General features: G+C 43.2%; 4 protein-coding genes across 5 annotated transcripts; 1 reads left to right on the top strand and 3 right to left on the bottom strand.

The window, feature by feature from the left end:
* Positions 1–598: 598 nt before the first annotated feature.
* LOC115396335 (chymotrypsin-like protease CTRL-1) lies at positions 599–2,483 on the bottom strand. The gene is made up of 7 exons (XM_030102173.1): positions 2,411–2,483; positions 2,179–2,282; positions 1,974–2,053; positions 1,802–1,883; positions 1,534–1,714; positions 1,140–1,270; positions 599–933 (listed from the first exon to the last, which is right to left on the bottom strand). Exons 1-7 carry the CDS (start codon positions 2,454–2,456, stop codon positions 772–774), a joined length of 786 nt encoding a protein of 261 aa, XP_029958033.1. The 5' UTR covers positions 2,457–2,483; the 3' UTR covers positions 599–771.
* Positions 2,484–3,055: 572 nt separating this feature from the next.
* Positions 3,056–7,364, bottom strand: hsc70 (heat shock cognate 70). 2 transcript variants are annotated; one of them, XM_030102178.1, is made up of 9 exons: positions 7,234–7,364; positions 5,901–6,105; positions 5,596–5,801; positions 5,245–5,397; positions 4,615–5,170; positions 4,295–4,497; positions 3,969–4,167; positions 3,612–3,844; positions 3,056–3,508 (listed from the first exon to the last, which is right to left on the bottom strand). In XM_030102178.1, exons 2-9 carry the CDS (start codon positions 6,103–6,105, stop codon positions 3,314–3,316), a joined length of 1,950 nt encoding a protein of 649 aa, XP_029958038.1. In that variant the 5' UTR covers positions 7,234–7,364; the 3' UTR covers positions 3,056–3,313. The 2 variants fall into 2 exon arrangements, with proteins under 2 accessions (XP_029958038.1, XP_029958037.1); XM_030102177.1 differs by having other exon boundaries at positions 5,596–6,105.
* Positions 7,365–8,077: 713 nt separating this feature from the next.
* Positions 8,078–15,158, bottom strand: LOC115396787 (TBC1 domain family member 15). Its single transcript, XM_030102807.1, has 10 exons — positions 14,790–15,158; positions 13,094–13,279; positions 12,872–12,990; positions 11,251–11,354; positions 10,272–10,339; positions 10,014–10,160; positions 9,397–9,487; positions 9,143–9,291; positions 8,898–9,039; positions 8,078–8,796 (listed from the first exon to the last, which is right to left on the bottom strand). Exons 1-10 carry the CDS (start codon positions 14,962–14,964, stop codon positions 8,625–8,627), a joined length of 1,353 nt encoding a protein of 450 aa, XP_029958667.1. The 5' UTR covers positions 14,965–15,158; the 3' UTR covers positions 8,078–8,624.
* Positions 15,159–19,058: 3,900 nt separating this feature from the next.
* Positions 19,059–20,661, top strand: LOC115397091 (uncharacterized). The gene is made up of 8 exons (XM_030103262.1): positions 19,059–19,206; positions 19,299–19,670; positions 19,760–19,783; positions 19,896–19,937; positions 20,016–20,133; positions 20,210–20,284; positions 20,394–20,472; positions 20,583–20,661. The coding sequence occupies exons 1-8, from the start codon at positions 19,101–19,103 to the stop codon at positions 20,655–20,657; spliced, it is 891 nt and encodes a 296-aa protein (XP_029959122.1). The 5' UTR covers positions 19,059–19,100; the 3' UTR covers positions 20,658–20,661.
* Positions 20,662–21,185: the final 524 nt, after the last annotated feature.

The raw sequence follows: 21,185 nt of genomic DNA, 5'->3' as shown, positions 1-21,185 counted from the left end.
TAGAGTTGACCTCTAACAGGAAAAGCCAAAGGGTCTCATGTGGTCCGCAGACTACAATAGCCAGAAGTACATTACAGTGTTGCCCATCAATACAGCGTTATTATACAATTACTAGACATGACAAGTTAACCAGCGACGTGTGCTGGCATCAACATGTGCATGTTCGCCTTTAGCTATCAAAACATCTCCAAAACATATGGTGTTGTGGCATTATATGCAATATATACGTAAGGGCCAGGCTTCCCTTTTCACACGCCGTAAATGACCACAGGCTGACAACTTGTGTCAGTTTTGAAAGCTGCGTGAGTCGGTAGGCCAGCTATGACAAGCCAGATCTTGGCGGAGTGTAAGTGCAGTGGAACAGGCTGATTTCACTATCTAGCAACAGTTTGCCAGTTGCAAACCCGACAATCCAGCCTACATGTGTTTGTGCAGACTTGGAAAAGACTTAACGTCACCTGGAGGAAGTTGCATCGGATAAATCTGTCATAGCTTCTTTGCTCGCCACACACTCACACGTTGTCTCCATGGCCTTTATGAACATTGTGGTTTGAAGCCTCAATTGAAAAAAAAAAAACAGACATAAAACCAACATTCATCTTAAACTTAAGAGTTTATTGACCTTTGACAAAAGCACGAGACAGCAGTGCAGTGTGACGCTGCTACCGTTTTGTAATCGATGCTGTTGCATCAAGTTCTCATCCGTGCTGTATGAAGTGGTGGTAGAAATTCATATGATGAGCTTGTGCTGGAGCATTGTGGGTTTGCGCTCTAGTTGTAAGCGACGGTCTGGTCGATCCACTGGCGCAGGTAGGACACACGGGCGTACACAGCGGGGGTGCGCACGTTGCAGTTAGAGGTGCCCCAGGACACAATGCCCACCTGACTCCACACACCACCGCTCTGGCAGACCAGAGGGCCACCAGAGTCACCCTAAAAGAAGAGGAATAATTGGCTTAGAAAAAAACAAACGGCATATTCAGCTGTACAATCAAATATTCAATCGTTAAAGCATTTGAATTCAGACAGTGATGTTAGAAGATGACTGCTGACAAAATAAAATTGATTACGATGCCTGAGACAAACTGAAGGTGATGGCTCGTACAGTTGTTTCTTTTATATTCCACTCTGGTTGTTACCTGGCAGGAGGACACGCCGGAGGCACCAGCGCAGATCATGGCGTCAGTGATTCTGTTGTGGCCCCAGTAGCTCCTGCACTGCTGAGGGCTGAGCAGAGGCAGAGAGGTCTGCTGGAGGAAACGAGGGCTCGCTGTGGCAGAAAGGGAAATCATGAGTTCATATGCACTTTAACAGGACATCTAGAAGTGAATTGTCTTCCATCAGCGATTCTTGCTCATGTAAAGGTGTTGGGTTTGAAGTGGCTGTGTTACATTTGGCACCATTGGAAATAAAACTGAATTAAACAGTCTGGCTTTAATTTGGGTAACAATGCATTCCTTTGGGTTCATCAGCAAAAATCTAGAAGTTCAGATCTGTGTCTGTAAATGTTCCACATGTCTTTGCATCACTCACAGGTCTGGCCAGTCTTGCCCCATCCAGTGGTGACACACGTGGTTCCAGAGGGGATGCTGGTGCTGGAGGAGGCCAGGCACACGGGGGAAATCCGGGAGGTGAACTGCACTGGGGAGGACAGCTTCAGCAGCGTAATGTCGTTGTTGAAGTTCTGGGCGTTGTAGTAGGGGTGAGAAATGGCCTGGAGACAGAGAAGAGGATGTACTGTCAACCAATTTCAGAACAGTTCAGACGCACAAAAGTTTACGTTTTCAGTGTTGTTCCTTACCCTGGAGATGGCCTTGACCTGAATTTGCTCACTGTTGGACTGACGATCATGTTCTCCCAGGATAACACGGTGGCTTCTTGGACTGGAGAAAATAAGAACAAGCAGGGAATGAATACAGGATATGAGGAGAAGGATTTTTATTGTCTTGCTTTATTCAAATGAAGTCACTCACGACACGCGGCAATGTGCAGCAGTCACAACCCAGTACTGGTTGATCAGGGATCCTCCACAGAAGTGAAATCCTCTACCATCCTAGGATTAAATAGATTTTTTAACAGTTTTATTAACTGCGATAATTAGTTGATGCAGTTGGTGAGTGTTAAAACTAAAAAAACAAAACAAAACAAGCAAACTTATGAATGTGCCCAAATAATTACCTGAAGAGAAACCTGCCAGGGCCAAGACCCAGACACAGCGTTTTCTCCATTCACAATCTTGCCATGTCCGCTGACCTGAGGCCTGATGGCGGGCACTCCACACCCTGAAGCCCAACAAGAACAATTTAAAACAACCGGTAACAACGAAGTATCAGAACCTTAAGAACGAAACCGACAGTTGCTCACACTCATCTCAGATTCTCCACAATAACTCTGAGCTCTGAACACTCACCGAAAGCGGATGCCACGAGGGCAAAACAGCTAATGAGCAAGAACATGGTGCTGTCTCGGTAGCGAGTCACGTCCCTGAGTCTCAGCTGTGTGAAAAACTGGCTTTTATAAGTGAATTTTAAGCGGTTGACCCTGAATTCCATGTGTAAATCCCACCTGCCCCACCTGCCTGGGAACAGACCACATGGCGATAAGTACTGTACCTCTGTTGTTTGTCTTTTGCAAAATGGTTTATGAGGTAATATTTTGCTATTGTCAATCCATTTGTTGCAAATTGACACACCAAATTGCCAAAGCATGCCCCCAAAATGTAGAGTACAGTCAAACTGCACACATTGGCTTTACTACAGCACCAAACTAACTGCAGCGGTGAAAATAAATTTCTGCTCAATCTGTAAGAACCTCATCTGATTGTATCAGATAAGGGTGTTTCTTTTTCATTGAAAACATTTCCTGTGAGATGGTGATGCAGCGAAAAAGGAAGTCTGTCTTAAATGTAACTGTTTCTCAGAAACCATTGTGTCAGCAGATTTCATATGCTGTAGGTGTGTGTCTCTGCACAACTCTTTTTGCAGTAATCATTGTGCTGTAGCTGATAAATGTAAATATAAAATCTGAACCAAAATAAACACAACCGTTTGCAAAGTTGAGTTTTACTGATGGTCTTTATTGGTTTGCTTTTTAGAAATCACAGTTGTGAAATGATATGATTGAGACATCAATAATGAGCTGTTAGATGAATCTGCACCAAATTTGTTCTTTTCATTTGCTGAGAACTTGATAACATTCAGGCACAAACCAGGGATCTGACTGTATTCATACCAGGTAAAAAAAGAAGAAGAAGAAGAAACTGCCTTTATGGCTGTAAATATATGTTGGTATACAGAAACACAGACTGCAGTGTTTAGTCGACCTCCTCGATAGTTGGGCCAGAAGAGGAGCCGCCTCCAGCGCCACCGGGGAAGCCACCAGGCATTCCTCCGGGCATTCCTCCTGGCATTCCTCCGGGCATGCCTCCCTGGTACAGCTTGGAGATGATGGGATTGCACACTTTCTCAAGTTCCTTTTGCTGGTGTTCATACTCGTCCTTCTCTGCAGTCTGGGTAGCATAGGGAGGAAATCATTAGGCACCTTCCACGGTTTGTATGTTAGCCAGACTTGGTGATTGTGTTATTAGGATTCCGTGGTTGAAGGAATATTACCTGGTTTTTGTCCAGCCAAGCAATGACTTCATTGCACTTGTCCACAATTGCCTTTTTGTCCTCGGGGCTGATCTTGTCTTGGAGCTTCTCGTCCTCCACAGTGCTCTTCATGTTGAACGCCAGAGACTCGAGGGAATTCTTGGCTGTGACCTTCTCTCTCTGAACGTCATCCTCGGCCTTGAATTGCTCCGCTTCCTGGACCATGCGCTCAATGTCCTCTTTGCTCAAGCGCCCTGTGGAGGGAGGAAACACAAAGATGTGTTTATGGCCTGTTGTTAGTGCACACCAAGGTTTTGCATTTGATGATTCATGAGTGAGTCAGTGCTGGATGTAAGAGATACTTTGGTGTATTTATACCCTTGTCATTGGTGATGGTGATCTTGTTTTCCTTTCCAGTACTTTTGTCCACAGCTGACACGTTGAGAATACCATTGGCATCAATGTCAAAGGTCACTTCAATTTGGGGGACTCCTCTGGGTGCAGGTGGAATACCAGTCAGTTCAAACTTTCCAAGGATGTTGTTGTCCTTGGTCATGGCTCTCTCACCTTCAAAAACCTAAGGAAAAGTATTTAAATTGATGTTTTTATACTTTTGTAACACAAACCATTGAAGAGTATTTGAAATTCACTCTTTTCAAAGCAGAAGGATCTCTTCTTTGACTTGATCTGTGATGTGACTCTACCTGAATGAGCACCCCAGGTTGGTTGTCTGAGTACGTGGTGAACGTCTGGGTTTGCTTGGTGGGTATAGTGGTGTTTCTTTTGATAAGGACGGTCATCACTCCTCCAGCTGTCTCAATTCCCAGAGACAGGGGCGTGACGTCCAGCAGGAGCAGGTCCTGGACATTCTCAGACTTATCTCCAGCCAAGATGGCTGCCTGCACAGCTGTGGACAGATTATAGATATTGTAAATAGTGACCATAAAGATTCTGGGAAATATTTGCACATAAATTGGAACATGGCTGGAAACATGTTGAAGCTGTTGTTAATGACATTTCGTACCTGCACCATAGGCCACAGCCTCATCGGGGTTGATGCTCTTATTGAGGTCCCGGCCGTTGAAGAAGTCCTGCAGAAGCTTCTGAATCTTGGGGATACGTGTGGATCCACCCACCAGGACAATGTCATGGATTTGGGACTTGTCCATCTTTGCATCCCTCAAGGACTTCTCCACGGGCTCAAGGGTTCCACGAAACAGATCAGCATTGAGCTCCTCAAAACGGGCCCTGGTGATGGAGGTGTAGAAATCGATGCCCTCGAAGAGGGAATCGATCTCAATGCTGGCCTGGGTGCTGCTGGAGAGGGTGCGCTTGGCACGCTCGCATGCCGTGCGAAGGCGACGCACAGCACGCTTGTTGTTGTTGATTTCCTTTTTGAACTTGCGCTTGAACTCGGCAATGAAGTGGTTGACCATCCTGTTGTCAAAGTCCTCACCGCCCAAGTGCGTGTCGCCGGCGGTGGACTTCACCTCAAAGATGCCGTCTTCAATTGTCAGAATTGACACATCGAAAGTACCACCCCCAAGGTCAAAGATGAGAACATTGCGTTCGCCACCAACCTATAAGATAAGATGTAAATAACAGTCAGCAACGGGGACTTAAAATGGCACAAGGTTATCGTTTTAGTGATTACTTTTTTGTCCAGGCCATAAGCAATGGCAGCGGCGGTGGGCTCGTTGATGATCCGAAGCACGTTGAGCCCAGAGATGGTTCCTGCATCTTTGGTGGCCTGACGCTGGGAGTCATTGAAGTAAGCAGGGACTGTGACAACTGCATTGTTAACAGGCTGCAAGGAGAACACAAGTTTAAGTCAATTAGTAAAACATTACAAAAACTTCAACAAACCCAGAGGTATTTTATCTATTTTTAGCAAAGTGGATTCTGAGTTTGGCATAGTCTGGATTAGGTTTCCTCAAAGTAACTGAAAACCAGTATGAAAGTGAAGTAATCATGCATATAGAGTTAAATAATCACTGTAATGTACCTTGCCCAGGTAAGCTTCAGAGATCTCCTTCATTTTGGTGAGCACCATTGAGGAAATCTCCTCAGCAAAGAAGGTCTTGATCTCCCCCTTGTATTCAACCTCCACTTTGGGTTTGGTGGCGTCATTGACAACTTTAAACGGCCAGTGTTTCATGTCGGATTGCACCACAGGGTCATCAAATTTACGTCCAATCAAACGCTTTGCATCTGAAAGTTGAAAAGAGAGGACAAGTTTGCACAGTTTAAATTTTCTTCCTTTCATGGCAATCGATGAGTGTGTGATTGTGGGGGTGTGGTGGTTTTTACCAAACACAGTGTTGGTCGGGTTCATAGCCACTTGGTTTTTGGCAGCATCCCCAATAAGTCTCTCGGAGTCGGTGAACGCCACGTAGCTGGGTGTGGTCCTGTTCCCTTGGTCATTGGCGATGATCTCCACTTTGCCATGCTGGAAGATGCCCACACAGGAATACGTGGTGCCCAAATCAATTCCTACTGCTGGTCCTTTCGACATCTGAGATAAACAAAATAAGCATATGAGCAAGAGCAATGTTTATCCCAGGTAACTGCTCTTTTTCCACTCAGAGGTAAATAAGATATGCTTTTTTATTTTCACTGTGTCTCAACAATGACAGAGAAGATCAATTTTATCCTATTCTATATATTTACCATCAAGTTATAATTGTTTCTGATTAGTTTTTTTTACAGTGACACTTCAAGCATGTGTTATCCTCTGAAAAGTATTGACCTGCGTGCTATGCTGTCCCTAACATGATGCTCATTCAGCAGCGGTGTGCTTTACTTGGGATAGTGGCTTAAACCGGCTCCTGACACATGAGACCGAATCAGTTTGTCACGCTGCCATTTAATTCCCTGCCTACGCTGCTCCTCCACTCTCAGCGACATGCCATCGGCGTGTCTCAGTCAGGCTTTCTGAGAGTGACGTACTGATCCTGCAGAAGTGAGCAATGCCTTTATTTTCCGACAGCTGGCTTCAAATAGCTCATGGTTACTAGAAATAGTATGAACGCATATGACTGGAAGGAAGAGGGCTAAAAATTCCTGGCTCAATAATCAAATTTAAATTAAAAAAAAAAAAAACTTTGCTTGATCTCGAAACAGTGGGGTTAGAAATAAATACAGCTTTGAATCTCAGTAATGTCAGTGAAGATTTAACAGAAGTCTGCTGCTGTTACGAAAAAAGTCATGTGGTAGTGACCACTGACAGAAACAGATTCAAAAGAATCAGTCTCAAACACAAAGGAGGAGTTCACTGTAAAATCACAGAACACTAAAGCGCTGCTCTTAGACTGACTTCACTGCTTTCTCTGTCAGAGCCGCTGCAGCCAGAACACGGTATTGAATTATCACTTGTTATCCAGTTGTGCAACACAGAACAGCGGCAAAAACTTCTTTAGTGAATTTTCCTTGGCAGCTGAAACTTTGAAATGCAACTGTGTGACAAAGCTATGACTTTCGAAGATATCCCCTTTTTCACAGGAATCCTGTTTCACATGCCGGTGTTTCACAAGAAGCCATGCAACCGTCGAGAACCGCCCAGTTTTGGCTGTTAGGATATTCAAACTGAAAGCAAGACAAGACTACGAAGCCAGGCCACGATGCTTCTTGTATTTGAAGTTACCTTGCGCAGTTAGTTGTTCGAGACTTGAGAGTTTACTGAGTTTTAAAATGATGCTGTGCTTTCGCCCAATACTCAGCACCGCGGTCTGAGCTCCTCTCCAGCACGCCCCTCGCTCTCCTGGCAGGCAGACTAAGAGGGCGAGCGTCTCTGCTCCCCGGAGTATATAGAGCGCCGGGAGAGCCCACCGGGGTGTCAGGTGACTCCACCAAGGAAAGTTCTGGACCTCACGTTTGTTCACACTCGACTTATTTGAGCGCTTGCTATTCTTAACTCTGCAGGCCTCGGCCGGTTGAACAGGGCCGAGCGGGACAGAAAAGCCAAAGCGAAGACACCGAGCCTGGTTTTTGATTGAGTTTAACATCACAAGTGTTCCTTTGTTGTGCGGGCTGCTTCTTTTTTTATTATTGGAAAATGAGCTTCCCGAACACGGTTCACATGCTTCATTACCCACATGCTCAACTCCCTCAGCCATAAGGCTGTTCATCAGCTGAGAAATGTTTTAGTTTACATTCGCTAGAATTGGCCTTGTGATCTGTATGAGACGTGTTTCTGTGTGCATCTACCATTATGTATAAAGGTAAAAGCCGACAGCCAGTAAATCCACGTTAGGTATCTTGAGAAATGCCGTCACTTCTGTGTGGTTGTAGTTCCTTGAAATGATGTTGATTTCCTTGCAGCATGTCTCTAAGGAACTTAAGTTATTTTGCATTCGCAACAGTGTCACGTGTTTAAATTTAACTTCATTTATGTTGCACAGTCATTGCTCAGGAAGTATGAGCAACTTAGTTAGTACAACCCTTCTTTTATGTTGTAAGATGAATCAGAAAGTGCCTGAATGTACACTCATAAACACAACCTTTATTATTTTATTGAGGCACAGCGTGCCTGATATTAAGCGTCTCTTCAATTTCTTACTCAAGACACATTTGTGCAATACATGTTTCTTCCCCTTTGCTGCATGGCACCTCTGCCACAGCTGAGCTATTCTTACTGCACAAGCCTCTCTGACACACACACACACACACACACACACACACACACACACACACACACACACACACACACACACACACACACACACACACACACACACACACACACACACACACACACACACACACACACACACACACACACACACACACACACACACACACACACCATCTGGCCTTAAATAAAACTGCAGTTTGTTACTGAAGGCACCTGTTGCAACACACCACATCCTACTACTTACTCACTGCTCGAAGCAGAATGTTGCATAACATAAAAAGTTAGCACTTCTTTTTCTGAGGTAAGAAAATGTGTTAGAAAAACAACTTTTCTGTCAGAAGGTACAAAGTATTTGCTTAAAAAAAATATTGTGATAGTCAGTCAGTTCATTTAAAAAGATCCTATTGTTTTAAAACAAAAAGGCTCCGGAGTTGGAATAAAAAGTCCCCGTCTTTGCTCCTGTGTCCTCTGAAGCGTCCGTTCATGTAATCCCACGCACAGCGTTTACAGTAGTGGTACAAATGCTGCTCTGCATTCTTCAGGGTGCTGTTCAGGTCCAGTCTTCCTTGAAGGCTGCAGGAGTAAGTGATTTTTTTACAAACACATTCGTGCCGATCAACACACACCATTCCAGCACGTGTGTGGAGCTCGACTGTCTGAGCAAACGGACGCACCTGTTAATGAACTGGATGAGCTGGACGTCGTCTCGGCACTTCAGCAGAGACTCTTTGTTGTCCAGCAGGATGGCCGCACAGATGAAAAGCTCAAAGGTGAAGTCAGTGTTGATGGCCTGAAGCTCCGCCTCCGAGCTGTCATCTGAAAAAAAAAAAGAAAAAAACACAACAAAAAAATAATTCACTTAAACAGCACTGAGGCTAGCTCTGGAGTTTATTTGGCCTTTTTTTCCACGGTCGTTCACCCGTGCTGTATTTCCGTGCCAGTCTCTCCTGATAGCGAGCTCGATCGACTTGCTGAGAAATGAGCTCCAGATGGTCGCAGCTCAGGATCTCAAACAAACGCAGTGCGTCACTTTGATTAAACTCTCTCTGGAAACCCAGCAGCAACCACCTGAAAGGAGAGGCAACACGTGCACAGGCATTACCTAAAACTCGCACACAGAAAGCAAGTAAGAGACAAAATGGAAGAATTCATTTTAGTTTATTGCAGCTCTACCTGTGGCAGAATGTGAAACTCTCCAAGCTGTCACTGGCCAAATGAGAGTAAAGTGGAGGATCCAGCTCCTTTAACAGCGCAGCTTCCAGCTCTATTAAACACACAAAGGCATTTCTTTCATACTACATCTCGTAGTAACAGCACTTGTGATCTCATGCTATCAAAATTTTGGATAAATTTCATTTGATTTCTTCAAGTTTTTAATCAGAATGTTTTCTTTTTTCATCCAAATTCATGTCCAACAAATGATGTCTGTTGCAGCAGTAAGATTCCAATACCTGTGTTTGACCACTAGAGGTCTCAGGTCTTCTTCTAATTGGTTGGGAACAAATTTTATTTCACAACATGCTGAAAGACCAGGAATGTTTTAGGCATTTGATCAGTGTATGTATCAATATTTGCAGATAAGGTGCTTGTAAAAGACAATATATGTAGGGTCAATCAGATTGAATGGAGTATCTAAAGGGAAAATAGTGAATTGCATTAATAATCAAAGTTGCCAAAGTTGTGTGAAACCAAGTATTTCTGTGAACACAGGCACATTTAATACAGTATCCAAACTGTTTGGGATTGAGGTTGTGTATAAAACAATATATATATTTCTCTGATTCACACACCTATTTTTCTGTGCAAGCCATCGACCATGAAGTCCCTGGAGAACTTTTCCATGTAGCAGGAAAAGCTCCAGAAAGTGTCGACCTCACAGTCGAGAACCTCCAGGAAGCGGCTGCACAGGTCGTTCATCCCCTGGGCGTAGCTCACCTCTGGATCAACACACAAAGCAGGCGGTTTGATGCTGATCTCAGAGGACACAACAAACGGCCTCTGATTCAGCCGCTCAGCGAACTTCAGAGCAGCTCATTGGAGCCGGTTACCTGGGTGAAAAGCAGCGAAAGTGATGAGGATATCTCTCAACACCAAAAGATTCCCTAAACCTTCATTCCTGCAGACATATAGACAATTACTGATCAAGACAGAGTCAGATAAATACTGTTAATGTCTCCATATTGAGGTGAACAAATAGTGAGGAGTAATATCTTCTAAATAAACAGAAAAAACAGACTTCTGTGTGACAGTTTGAAATCCCAATCACAGTAATATTAATATCAAAAGGTTATTCATAGAGACAAACAGTTTAAGGCTTCAGCAGAATTTGTAATACAGCAGATTCCAATTGAAGCGGCTCAGTTGCCTGGATGTTTACACTCACAAACTTAATGTCAAGAGTCAGCTCTCAAGTTTCTCCACCCAGGTTCCTTTAAAACATGCAGGGAATCCTGTCCTGCATGTTTTAAATATCCTCTCACTTCAGCACCCAGGATTCAAATCAATAGGTAAACTGAGCCTGATCCAGACTCCTTAAAGGTGCTGTAGGCAGGATTTTGCTAGTCAATGCTAATTTTTCTGTGTTTTCTTTGGATTAAATGTTAGAGTATCCATTGATAATCCTTTAGGAGTGTAGCATAATTGCACTACCGTGAGGGCGCAGCGTTTCCATCTGTCTCTATTCTGAGCTGAAAAGGAATCTCGACAGCTCCAGGTATCTTTGACCAATCAGAAGAGCCCATGAGGCTCTAACCGTGATTGGTCGAGGGGCGTTCGTCGCACATTCTTGTGGGAGGGGCTTAACTTGCGTAAGGGTGTGATGTCAGAGAAAACAGGACAGGATTGGCTGTGCTGGGTTTCAAATCGCCATCTTAGTTGGGTCAAATCGACATCTTGCTTAGGAGATGTGGAATCCTGCCTACAGCACCTTTAATGTGAAAGAAAAAAAAAAAAAAAGAAGAAGATCCCTCTAGACCAGGACTGGGAAAGCGACAGCATCTCGGGGCAAATAAGCTGACAGTGACTCACTGGTAAAAGCTCAGGTCTCTGTTGGTCCGCGGAACGTCCTTATCAATGATTCGAATGGCTTCCTGCAGCTCGCGCTGCTCAAACGTCACCCGCTCAAATAAGATCTGGTCAATAATGCAAATGCAGAGACACACATTAACCTCACTTTTGAGTTCATCCGCTTCACTGAATCCTAGCTTTCTGCTGGAAACACAAAGTTTTACATGAGCTGCATTCCTCATTGTTTTTCTTAAAAGATACAACAAAAATTAAAATTACAAAACCACAAAATACAACAGAAAAAAAAAATCATTTACAGGCTTGTAAGGAATATTTTAAAGAAACTGGTGTCACCATACTGTTATAAACCTTTCAGAGAGTGTATTGTCTTTCTCTGTCACGTGTCCATTTCTCCATCAGCTGAGTCTGCTGGACAGACTGTGTCCGGCCACTGTTCTGGTCTTAAGTCAGGTCCCGGTGACGCGTTTCTGGGTGGCTGTGAGGGAGATTTTGAGCTAATACTTGTCTTCCTCATGACTACTGACATTAAATTCCCTTCGGTGCACTGTAGGAAGGTGGCTGACATTTAAATTTCACATTTTTGGGCTTAAAAAAAATTGTTGTTGTTATGAAAAATCCAACTCCTTCCAAATTCATGGACTTGTGAACGTACATTGGGTCTCACATATTTCGTACCGTTCATCCTCTGTTTTTACAATCTTTAACTTTGGTTTATATTTTTCTAATGAACTTTACCGCTGATGCTCACGTAACTATTTTGGTGAAGCTGAAGCATTGCTATCTAATGCAGGAATCGATCACATTTTATTTATGTGTTCACAGACGACTCATGAGAAAAAGGTTTAGCAGCTATCGTATTGATCTGGACTCACAATTGAAAACTAGTTCAACATTTCAACGACAGCAGCGAGCTCAAATGATGCCACAACAAATAAAAATAAAATGACCAGCGATTTGCTTAAGTAAATTAGATCCTGTCGCGTCGTTTCCATAGACACAGAAACATCTACTTCAAGCTGCTTGAAACTAAAAGAAATCCTTAAATATATTGAAAGATTTCTCAATAAAATCAAGTTTAATTGAAGCTACAAAACACGTTTTGACTTTAAACTGAGGCTAACACAACTTATAAAGTTCCATATGTAGCTTTGGCACTCATTAAAACTATATTCATGTTGCATTTATGAAATTTCAGTTATAATTCAGGACATTTTATTACATTTGACCTGTTTCTCTACCTGATTTTTAGTGGTTTCACTCTTTTTCAGCACTGTTTTGGAGACAATTTTGACATTATAGCTGTTTTAACTGTTTAGCTTTGCGTGTTTTTTAACCCATTTAAAAATACTTTTGAAAGCCTAGTCATTAAAAACAAAATGTTAAAGTCATTATATCCATTACAAACATTTTAAAAAAATTTCTGTCTAATTTCCCATATTTTAATTGTTCCTAATTTCAAATCACTTTTGAGCCGTGAGCTGAGAGTCCTTCTGAAAATTACCCTGGTGTGTAAATATAATAGAAATAAGTTGAATGTTTATTTGCTCATGAATTAGTGGAAGCCTCATGGAGCCGCCGTGGAGCCGCATGTGGCTCCAGAGCAGCAGATCTCTGATCCAACCTGAGCCTGAAGCTCCAAAAAAGCCAGTCGGTCCCTGAGCGCCTCCGACTGTTCCTGGGTCTCCTGCTGAGCCTGTGCCTCCCGCTGGTCAAAGTACCGCACTGCTGCCACCAGCGCAGCTGTGGCACAAAACAGACACATCATTCTGTTTAAAAGACTGAAGGCAAGGGAAAAGATACACAAACAATAAATGACAATCGGTGTGAGTCGATCTGTCTTCACCATCAGTGCCGTTCAGGTGCATCCGCACGGCCGACGGGAGAAAGAGCTGCCACTTCTTCTTCATGACCCGGTATCGAACGAGCAGCTGCTCCTGCAGCAGCGATCGCTCCAGAGCTGTGGTGCCGCACGGGTACATCCCGAACAGGAACCGCCACGCCAGGCCTCGCTCAGAGGGACACACGCCACCTGGAAGCAACATTTAAAAACAGAAGTTAGTTCACTGTTCTTGTGTTAGTTTGAGACTTTGAATTAGTACTTTTACTTAAAAAGAGATTTTTTGCCCTAAAAAAAAAAAAAATCAATGAAAAACAATGTGATCTCTCCTTTGCCCCCAGGGGAGGCCCACCCCGCCCTTTGAGAACTGACTCAGAACAAAAACAACTGCACTGAAGCAAACCCTGAATGGATCACATGCAAGACCAGGAGGAGCTCTCACTGGAAACACTGCTAAACACTGACAACATGAAGTGTTTCCTGCAGAGGTTTAATGAGACTGCTCCCTCTGATCGGTGGTCTTCATGTGCTCAGAAGTCACAGAAGGGGGGGATTTTTTACATTCCTGCTCACGGACGATCGATCTGATGTGATGCTAAACCCTGTGGGAAAACCAGTGTGGTTCAGTGTTAATTAGTTCCTGAAACCAGACGACGACCGCTATGAATGCCTGTCTGAAACCACTAATCCACAGACAGCTTCATCTTTCACTTTATTGTGGAATATTGCATTATATTGCTTTGTGTTGGATCCCATGTGATGTGCCCCTCAGCTCCATAAATGGTGTGTGAGTGTTGTCTTATGGCAGGAGTCACGCTGCTGCTCTTTTCTCCAGAGGGTATGATAGAGAAGAAAGTGATCCATGTTTTAAGAGAATAGATGACCTGTGTCTCAGCAACATGCCCTGAAGCAAAGTATCACTTGACTCATTTCTCTTCTGTTAAATATTTACTGGTGAGAAACTATTCATAAAACAAGCAGAATCATTTATTAAACATCTAAATACAAGCACAGTTTCCACATCATATTCAAACTCAAAAGCAGAGTTCTGGGATTATTCTACAAATGAATAAATTTGACTCTTGTGTTTTGTTCAGAATAATCTGTGGACTCCATCATGTGCCAGGAGGATCAATAAACTTTCACTGGATTAAATAAGAGTTCTGTTTGGACTGTTTGGACCCCACAATCACTGGTGTCGATATTCTTAATCTCAACCAGTTTCTATCCAAAATGATAGAAATCCTATAGTTTAAAACAAACCACAACCTGCTATGCAGGTGCAATGGATGTAGTAATTTGATTAGATCTGGGTGTCAGACAGAAGGCCCGCGGGCCAAAACAGACCGACAAGACTCTTCGATAAGGTCGAGTTAGAGACCAGGCAAACTGAAAAAATAAAGAAACCATCAAATTTCCCACACAGTTTTCCAGGGTGAATTTGTTAAAAAGCTGCACAGTTATAGAAGACTTTTTCAATGTTTCACTGAATTTTGCACCAGAATATATCATTTGAATTGGCTTTATGTTGAGATCGGAGTAACTTCAATACTAATTGTGAAACATTTTTGCAAAAAACACTTTTTCAAAATCCCTATAACAAGGGAAAACTTAAATGTAAAGGTTATTAAGAGACTCATGCATGTCAGCAGTCCGGAGGACACAGGGCTGGATGTGTTTGGCATTTTTAGACAAGACAGACCATTTTTGAAGATGTGCATCCTCAGCCGGGACTCGTCCACCCTCCCCTCCGCGTCCATGACTCCCGGCAAGGTGAGCCGCGCTCCGGACAGAGCGGGCGCGCTGACCGCGGCCACGGTGCGCACGGAGCCCGGTCCTCCTCCTCCTCCTCCTCCTGGATTACTGAGGTCCTCCATGCACAGCTGCAGGATTCACCACGCTCCCCGGTTCAGAACGACGCCACGCAGCAGACTGCCACCGTGCTCCTGGTCTCCATGTCCCTCTGCGCGCTGCGGCTGGAATAAACACACACCGAGTTCTTCCAGCGGAGCCAAATCGGTCATGGATCACAAATTAGTTTTTCGGGAAGCGTTTCCAGCGCTGTTGGCGATCACTGAGCCGCCTGAAAGTCATATGACTGCACCTTTCAGATCCGTCCGGCCCACATTCCTCCAGGTGGAGTCAGGACTCCTGTGCAAAGTTCAGCACGGCGCGCTCCACCACTCCACCTGGTGGTTCAACTCAACAACTACAACAACACATCTCACGCCGCTTGTAGAGAAAAACCTGTGCACAGGTTTCTGTGGCAACACATTTTAGTTCAGAAGCCACAAGCAGCCCAGTTTCATCTTCACCATGCTGGTCCAGTAAAATACTGCCGTAAAAATCTGTAAAATGTGTAAATCTGTAAAATCTGTAAAGGGTTTTGTTGTGGTGGTGCAGAGTATGTGTGATGAAAATTGACACATTTTCACAAAACCAAATAATTGCTATGTAAAAAGTCAACAATCTCAAAATAAAGCCATGATACATTCTGGCAGAAGAATACAGTGAAATGATGCATATATTTACAAACTCACCCTGACAGCATGGTTCGGAGGTTAGTTTGATAACCATGATGAAGCCAGATTTCCCTGATATCTCAGTTCGGGTCTCACTGTTGTGTTGAGTTTACTACTCTTTGGAAATTTGTGCAAAAATAATCAATGTTTTCTTTTTTTTCATTTTTCATGGTGGGTTGGCAGGCTGGACTGGAGGCTGCAGCCGGCTGGTTTTGGCCCACGAGCCTTATGTTTGACACCCCTGCTCTGGACTGTGGAGGTGTGGTCGGGACGGACTGGGAGAAAATTACACAGCTACTTTTTAAGGTCAGATTTTATGATTGTGTGTGTGGACTGAGGTGAATAATGGTGAATGGTTGTGTTTCTGATGACTTCATCTTTCTGTGGTTGGCCAGTGATGGACGTGCCCTGCATTTTGGCTCCAGTGGCTGTGAACCTGAACAGGATTAAAGAGTACAGCAGACGGATGGATGGATGGATGAAGATCTGCGAGATTCACCCATCTGACTCTCACATGAATTGTCTGATACTAAGCAGTGGAGTTTAAGTCACTTCTGAACTTCCTTTTCTCATTTCTAATAAGAGGTTGATGTCTCAACTACTGTTGCAAATCCCTTCACAGCATGGGCCAATACCTGAACCTCCAGCACTTCTTATTAATTCCTGTGACACTCTCCCATTTATCATCACCGTGGTTTGAAATCAGAACATCATCATTGCATTTACTATGTAATAACTGTTTACTTGAAAACAAATCAATTAACATCAGTTCTACTAAGGATTTAGAACTTAATCATTATCAGTCATTACTTCTGCTTAACTTACATGCATGGGAACATATATATGGGAATACGTCATTGAATTAAATGTTTCCTTTTTCTCTGGCCTCCTTTTGATGTCATTAAACAAGAGTGTACGTCCACGAGAGAGAGAATTGTGGAGTGTGTGAGAAAACACTCCTGAGTGCAACTTCAGTGGAAAAACAGCCTGTACTGGCCTGACATTAATGTTTTCTAGCAATATACCGTAGTTCTGCATGTGAAGTTCATAAGTATCTGTGAGCACAGTATTATCAGATTAATTGAAGTGGAAAAGACACACAATTGGCAGCAAAAGGAAGTTTTCATTTCCTTTTTTTGAAAAAGAATTCACTGAAATTATGACACACTCACCCTGAAAGTTGCAAAATATAGGTCTCTCCACCTTCCACACAAAATTGATCACACACACACACACACACACACACACACACACACACACACACACACACACACACACACACACACACACACACACACACATATACCTCATCCACCAACAAGAACTGGCAAATCTGATTGTTAAAATAACTTTAATTAGAATAATTTGTTAATAAAGCTTTATTAACACAAATGTATACATTGATCAAACTAGTAGTACCCCAGTAGTACTCCAATGTTTAAAGGTGCATTAAGGAGTTGTTCAACCTTAAAAATACTTATTTTCCACCATAAATATGTTACACATTTTTAATGATGTGTACAATGTGCCCTGACATATTCATTACAAGTACCTCTAACAGCGCTAAATTGTCACTTGAAAGTTGCAGTGCCGGTCCAGCACCAGCATTTTTTCGGGGAGAATTTGAAAGGAATGATGTAATGCGCGTTCAGGCTGGATAGGTTTCATTTTGTCCGCCATTACTCCGCCAAATGCTTAGTGAGCAACAACTGAGCAGGATATTCCAGAAAGTAAGAAAAGACTGGCTTCTAGCACTGCCACAGCTCCAGCACAGACTCCACCAGGTAAAAGAAACTTACATTTTACTCGAGAGCTACTAAACGAGCGAAGACGGAGTTCCCCTCTTCCATGCACGCAAGCCGCAGGGACGAGTTTTTCACTAAGCTGCATTACGCCCAAGGCCTGCAGGGGGCGCTGTTTCACATAAACCGTGCAAACTCCTTAAGGCACCTTTAACGTAAGTGGCAGGCATTTACTCAATCACCAACTTTTACTATTTTTACCTCTGCCAGGAGGTTATGTAATCATGTCGGTTTGTTGGTTTGTTGGTTTGTTGGTTGGTTGGTTGGTTTGTTAGCAAGATCCCGGAAAAAGTAATTGACGGATTGCAATGAAACTTTGTGGAAAGGTGGGTCTTGGGCTAACTTAGAATTGATTAAATTTAGGTGATGATCCGGATCACTGTCTGGATCCAGGAATTTTTTAAAGGATTCTTTATCATTGAGAGATAGGGAGTCTTTCACATGGTTGGGCAGGCCCGCCGACAGGGGGCGACAAACGCCTGGTTCACACAGGACGCACAGCCTCCGACGCAGAAGTGGGAAGCACCGGTTCATACAGGAGGCACGGGGGACTGCAGCGTCCGTAGCGGCTCGCGCCGTGGACCGCGGCCGCTCTGCTCCTCTCTATTTTCTCCACGAGCTGCGCGCCGTGCACTGCCTGTTGTAAAGCTGGACAGAGCAGATCGCACCACACAGGAAGTCGGGAACGGAAAATACGACAGAATCCGGTCAATTTTCCAATTAACATGAAGTAAAATAACATAAATGATGTTGCTTTTCGGTTTTCCTTTTCAGATAAACACACACACAGGGAGAGAGGGCGACAGAGAGAGGCACCGCAGCGCTCTGCTCCGATGTGGGATTATATATGGTGTTCTTACGGTTGTTGGTGACTGATTTGAGCTGTGGCGGAGGTCTGCGCTCTCTGAGTGCCAATTTCTAGTTTTGTTTATTTTATAGCCTTGTTTCAACCAGTCAGTCCGTTGAGACACAATGATCTCTTTTTCCTGACCAAGACCGCAGCTTAAAACATTGTTTCAAGTCTGAGAACACACAGAGTAGAGGTCACATAAAATGCAAATCAGTCAAGACAATAACAAATACAGACGGATCAGATAAAAAACGTCCAAAATTTTGGAGCTATCATGTAAAGCAGGGACAAGAACGTCCAGTTTCCAAACAAGCTTTTGAATGTTCTAAGAGAGACTAATTCCTTCAGGTTTGAAGTTTTTTGGAGTGACTTCCAGGCAGCGGGTGCAGAGTACATAAAGGTGTGCTTGCCTATATTAGTGCTATTAGCTCATAAGTCACATATAGAATTCCTCATTCTCTGGTTCATTCTGTCATCGGCGGTTTAGAAAAGCAGTCGGACAAGTGTCAGCGGGGATCAGATGTGTGGAAAATTCTTTATTTTCAGGTAATGCTGTCAGAAACTAGAGTGTATTTCATGTCAAAATCCAGAGGCATTAAGGGTGACAGTGAGGTAAGAACAAAAGAAAATTGGCCTAAAATTCTGAAATGACTTTAAGGTGGTGAAAGTTCACATTTCTGAACCAGCTTCCTCTTTTTTCTTTTTTTTTTCAGTTCAACATGACAATGCAACAGGAAACACCCTCAACACAAATTTTGCATCAGTGTCAAAATCTAACAAACTCCAAAGCGCCGTAGGTTTCTCCGGGTCTCTCTCACCGTCGGTGCTTCATTCAGTAAATGTTGGATAGTTTGACTCTGGAAGAGTTGGATTCGATGCAGCTGCCACTGTTGATTTATTTTAGCCTCATTTTGATTGTAGTCTCAAAGGATCAGAACTCAAAAGGTGAGTGGCTTGTTGAGATGGTGTATTTGTCCAAAATGTAACTGTAATTTCAAATACTCAGATTTCCTGGTGTGATTTGGTTCTGACCGCAGATCCAGAATGGATTATTGATGTCAAACCCAGTATTGAAGGACCGTCAGGTTCAACCATCACCGTACAGTGCTCGTTTTCCTACCCAGAGAGGTACCGCTCCAGCGATGTTCAGGTTTACTGGAAAAAGCGCGGGACAAGCATCTGCAGTGAGAGTGACAACGACAAAAGGGCGTTCGTTTATCACCCCAACAGCACATGTGTGCACGACGATTACAAAGGAAAGACGGAGCTCACCGGAGATCAGAACCAAGGGAACTGCTCGCTCAAGATTCAGAATGTCAGTAAAAATGAGCCGATGATCTACTTAAGAATTTCCGTCAGGAATGAAAACTACAGTTTCTTCAGCAGCCCCGTCTCCATTTCAGTAACTGGTAACGATTTCTCTAAAACTTTTTTATTATGATTCGATACACACAAACATGTGGAGCAAACTAATCAGTGCTCGATGTATGTCTTCCAGGTAATACAGCAGTGGACACAAGATGTAAGCCTTGATTCCTTCATTTTATTCTTTACCATCACACTGTGTTTATTTCCAAAGACTACCGCCGAGTACGTGTTCACAGAGAAACCAACCAAGTGTTCCTCTCCCACAGATCCAACAGGTCCAGAATTTCTCCCAACTGAATCCAGTGAAGGTAAGGTCTCACGTTCAGACTGTCTGAAATGACGGTATTCTTTTTGATTCACTGAAAACGTCACGTTTTTCCTCACAGCTGCTGCGACTGGGGAGCCTCCACAGGACTCCAAAATAATGTATATGGCCACTTTCATACCAGTTATTGTGGTCATTCTTATAGTTGCTGTCATTTTATTCACCGTGAAATGCAAAAGGTAACAACTCATTATTCTAGAAGTAAGTCATTTTGAATTAAAACTTGAGAATAACATGAATCATCAATCCTCACAGGTCTCAGGCTTTCACCAGAGAGGAGTCTAAGTATTATGCAAACTTCAGCAGAACCTCGTCAGACACAACCCAAAGGTTTGTTTTTCAGTTTGAGATTTTTTTTTTTTTTCCCAAGACATCGTCTCACCTTGATGTTTATTGAAGTAGAATCCAAACCGGTTTGTTTGTTTCCGTCTTATTTCAGGAAGTCATCTGGCATGAACGTCGAACAGACGCTGACTGAACAAAAAGTCATCGATGAACCCGTTTACATCAATCTCCAGGTACAAAACGAATGCTTCTTTGAATTCTGGTGTTTCCAGTATTTGGTATCGTCCCATAAAGTCTGTAGCAAAATAGTAGAAACTAACTTGAGCGTGTTTTGTATTTACAGGCCCCAACTACTGAAATGCAGCAAGACACAGATCACAATGACCATGTTTATGGAAATGTAGACTATTCAAAATAGTCATTAAAAAACAAAAAAAAAAAACATGAAAACCTTTCACACTTGAAGTCATGGTTTTGTTTCACCGTTTGACACCAGGGGAAACACATTTTGACACTTTCGATAACTTATAAATTTAAACTCAGCGCAGAGTATATGTGATGAAAATATCTGTTGTTACAAAACCAAACAATTACCACCAAAGCCTCCCACAGTCGCAATAGAAAGCTAATTTTCATGATAGATATAATGAAATGCCAAGAACCTTTCCTACAGCTGTTTCATTAATCATGTTTTCATAAACTCGCCGTGACAGCAGGGCTTTGAAACTGTCGTGCTCGTTTGCAGTGAAGTGGCTATCTTTCATGGTAGCATCACTGATTCTCAGTGCTGCATTGTGTACGTTACTCTTGCGAAATTAAAAAGAAAAATCTATCTTTTCTTTGAAATTTGTACAATTTATTTGATGGTTTGGCGGGCCAGATTTGAGACTGTTGTGGGCCAAATTTTGCCCATGAACCTTATGTTTGACCCCCCTGATGTCCACAA

Source organism: Salarias fasciatus, chromosome 11 (assembly GCF_902148845.1).
Source record: "Salarias fasciatus chromosome 11, fSalaFa1.1, whole genome shotgun sequence".
NCBI lineage: Eukaryota > Metazoa > Chordata > Actinopteri > Blenniiformes > Blenniidae > Salarias > Salarias fasciatus.
Note: the sequence above shows the minus strand (reverse complement) of the source record. Positions and strands in the feature narration are given on the sequence as shown.

Excerpts from the sequence above, each read along its gene's own strand:
- LOC115396335 (XM_030102173.1), bottom strand. The coding sequence starts at position 2,456 with ATGTTCTTGCTCATTAGCTGTTTTGCCCTCGTGGCATCCGCTTTCG. Across the intron at positions 1,884-1,973 it reads GCTGCACATTGCCGCGTGTC|TCCAAGAAGCCACCGTGTTA; the intron begins GTGAGTGACTTC and ends TATTTTCTCCAG. Across the intron at positions 1,271-1,533 it reads GGGCAAGACTGGCCAGACCT|CGAGCCCTCGTTTCCTCCAG; the intron begins GTGAGTGATGCA and ends TTTCTGCCACAG.
- hsc70 (XM_030102177.1), bottom strand. The coding sequence starts at position 6,105 with ATGTCGAAAGGACCAGCAGTAGGAATTGATTTGGGCACCACGTATTCC. Across the intron at positions 5,398-5,595 it reads CTGAAGCTTACCTGGGCAAG|CCTGTTAACAATGCAGTTGT; the intron begins GTACATTACAGT and ends TTCTCCTTGCAG. Across the intron at positions 4,498-4,614 it reads GGCTGTGGCCTATGGTGCAG|CTGTGCAGGCAGCCATCTTG; the intron begins GTACGAAATGTC and ends ATCTGTCCACAG.
- LOC115396787 (XM_030102807.1), bottom strand. The coding sequence starts at position 14,964 with ATGGAGGACCTCAGTAATCCAGGAGGAGGAGGAGGAGGAGGACCGGGC. Across the intron at positions 9,292-9,396 it reads AGTTTCACATTCTGCCACAG|GTGGTTGCTGCTGGGTTTCC; the intron begins GTAGAGCTGCAA and ends CTCTCCTTTCAG. Across the intron at positions 9,040-9,142 it reads GGCACGGAAATACAGCACGG|ATGACAGCTCGGAGGCGGAG; the intron begins GTGAACGACCGT and ends TTTTTTTTTCAG.
- LOC115397091 (XM_030103262.1), top strand. The coding sequence starts at position 19,101 with ATGTTGGATAGTTTGACTCTGGAAGAGTTGGATTCGATGCAGCTGCCA. Across the intron at positions 19,207-19,298 it reads AAAGGATCAGAACTCAAAAG|ATCCAGAATGGATTATTGAT; the intron begins GTGAGTGGCTTG and ends TTCTGACCGCAG. Across the intron at positions 19,938-20,015 it reads CCCAACTGAATCCAGTGAAG|CTGCTGCGACTGGGGAGCCT; the intron begins GTAAGGTCTCAC and ends TTTTCCTCACAG.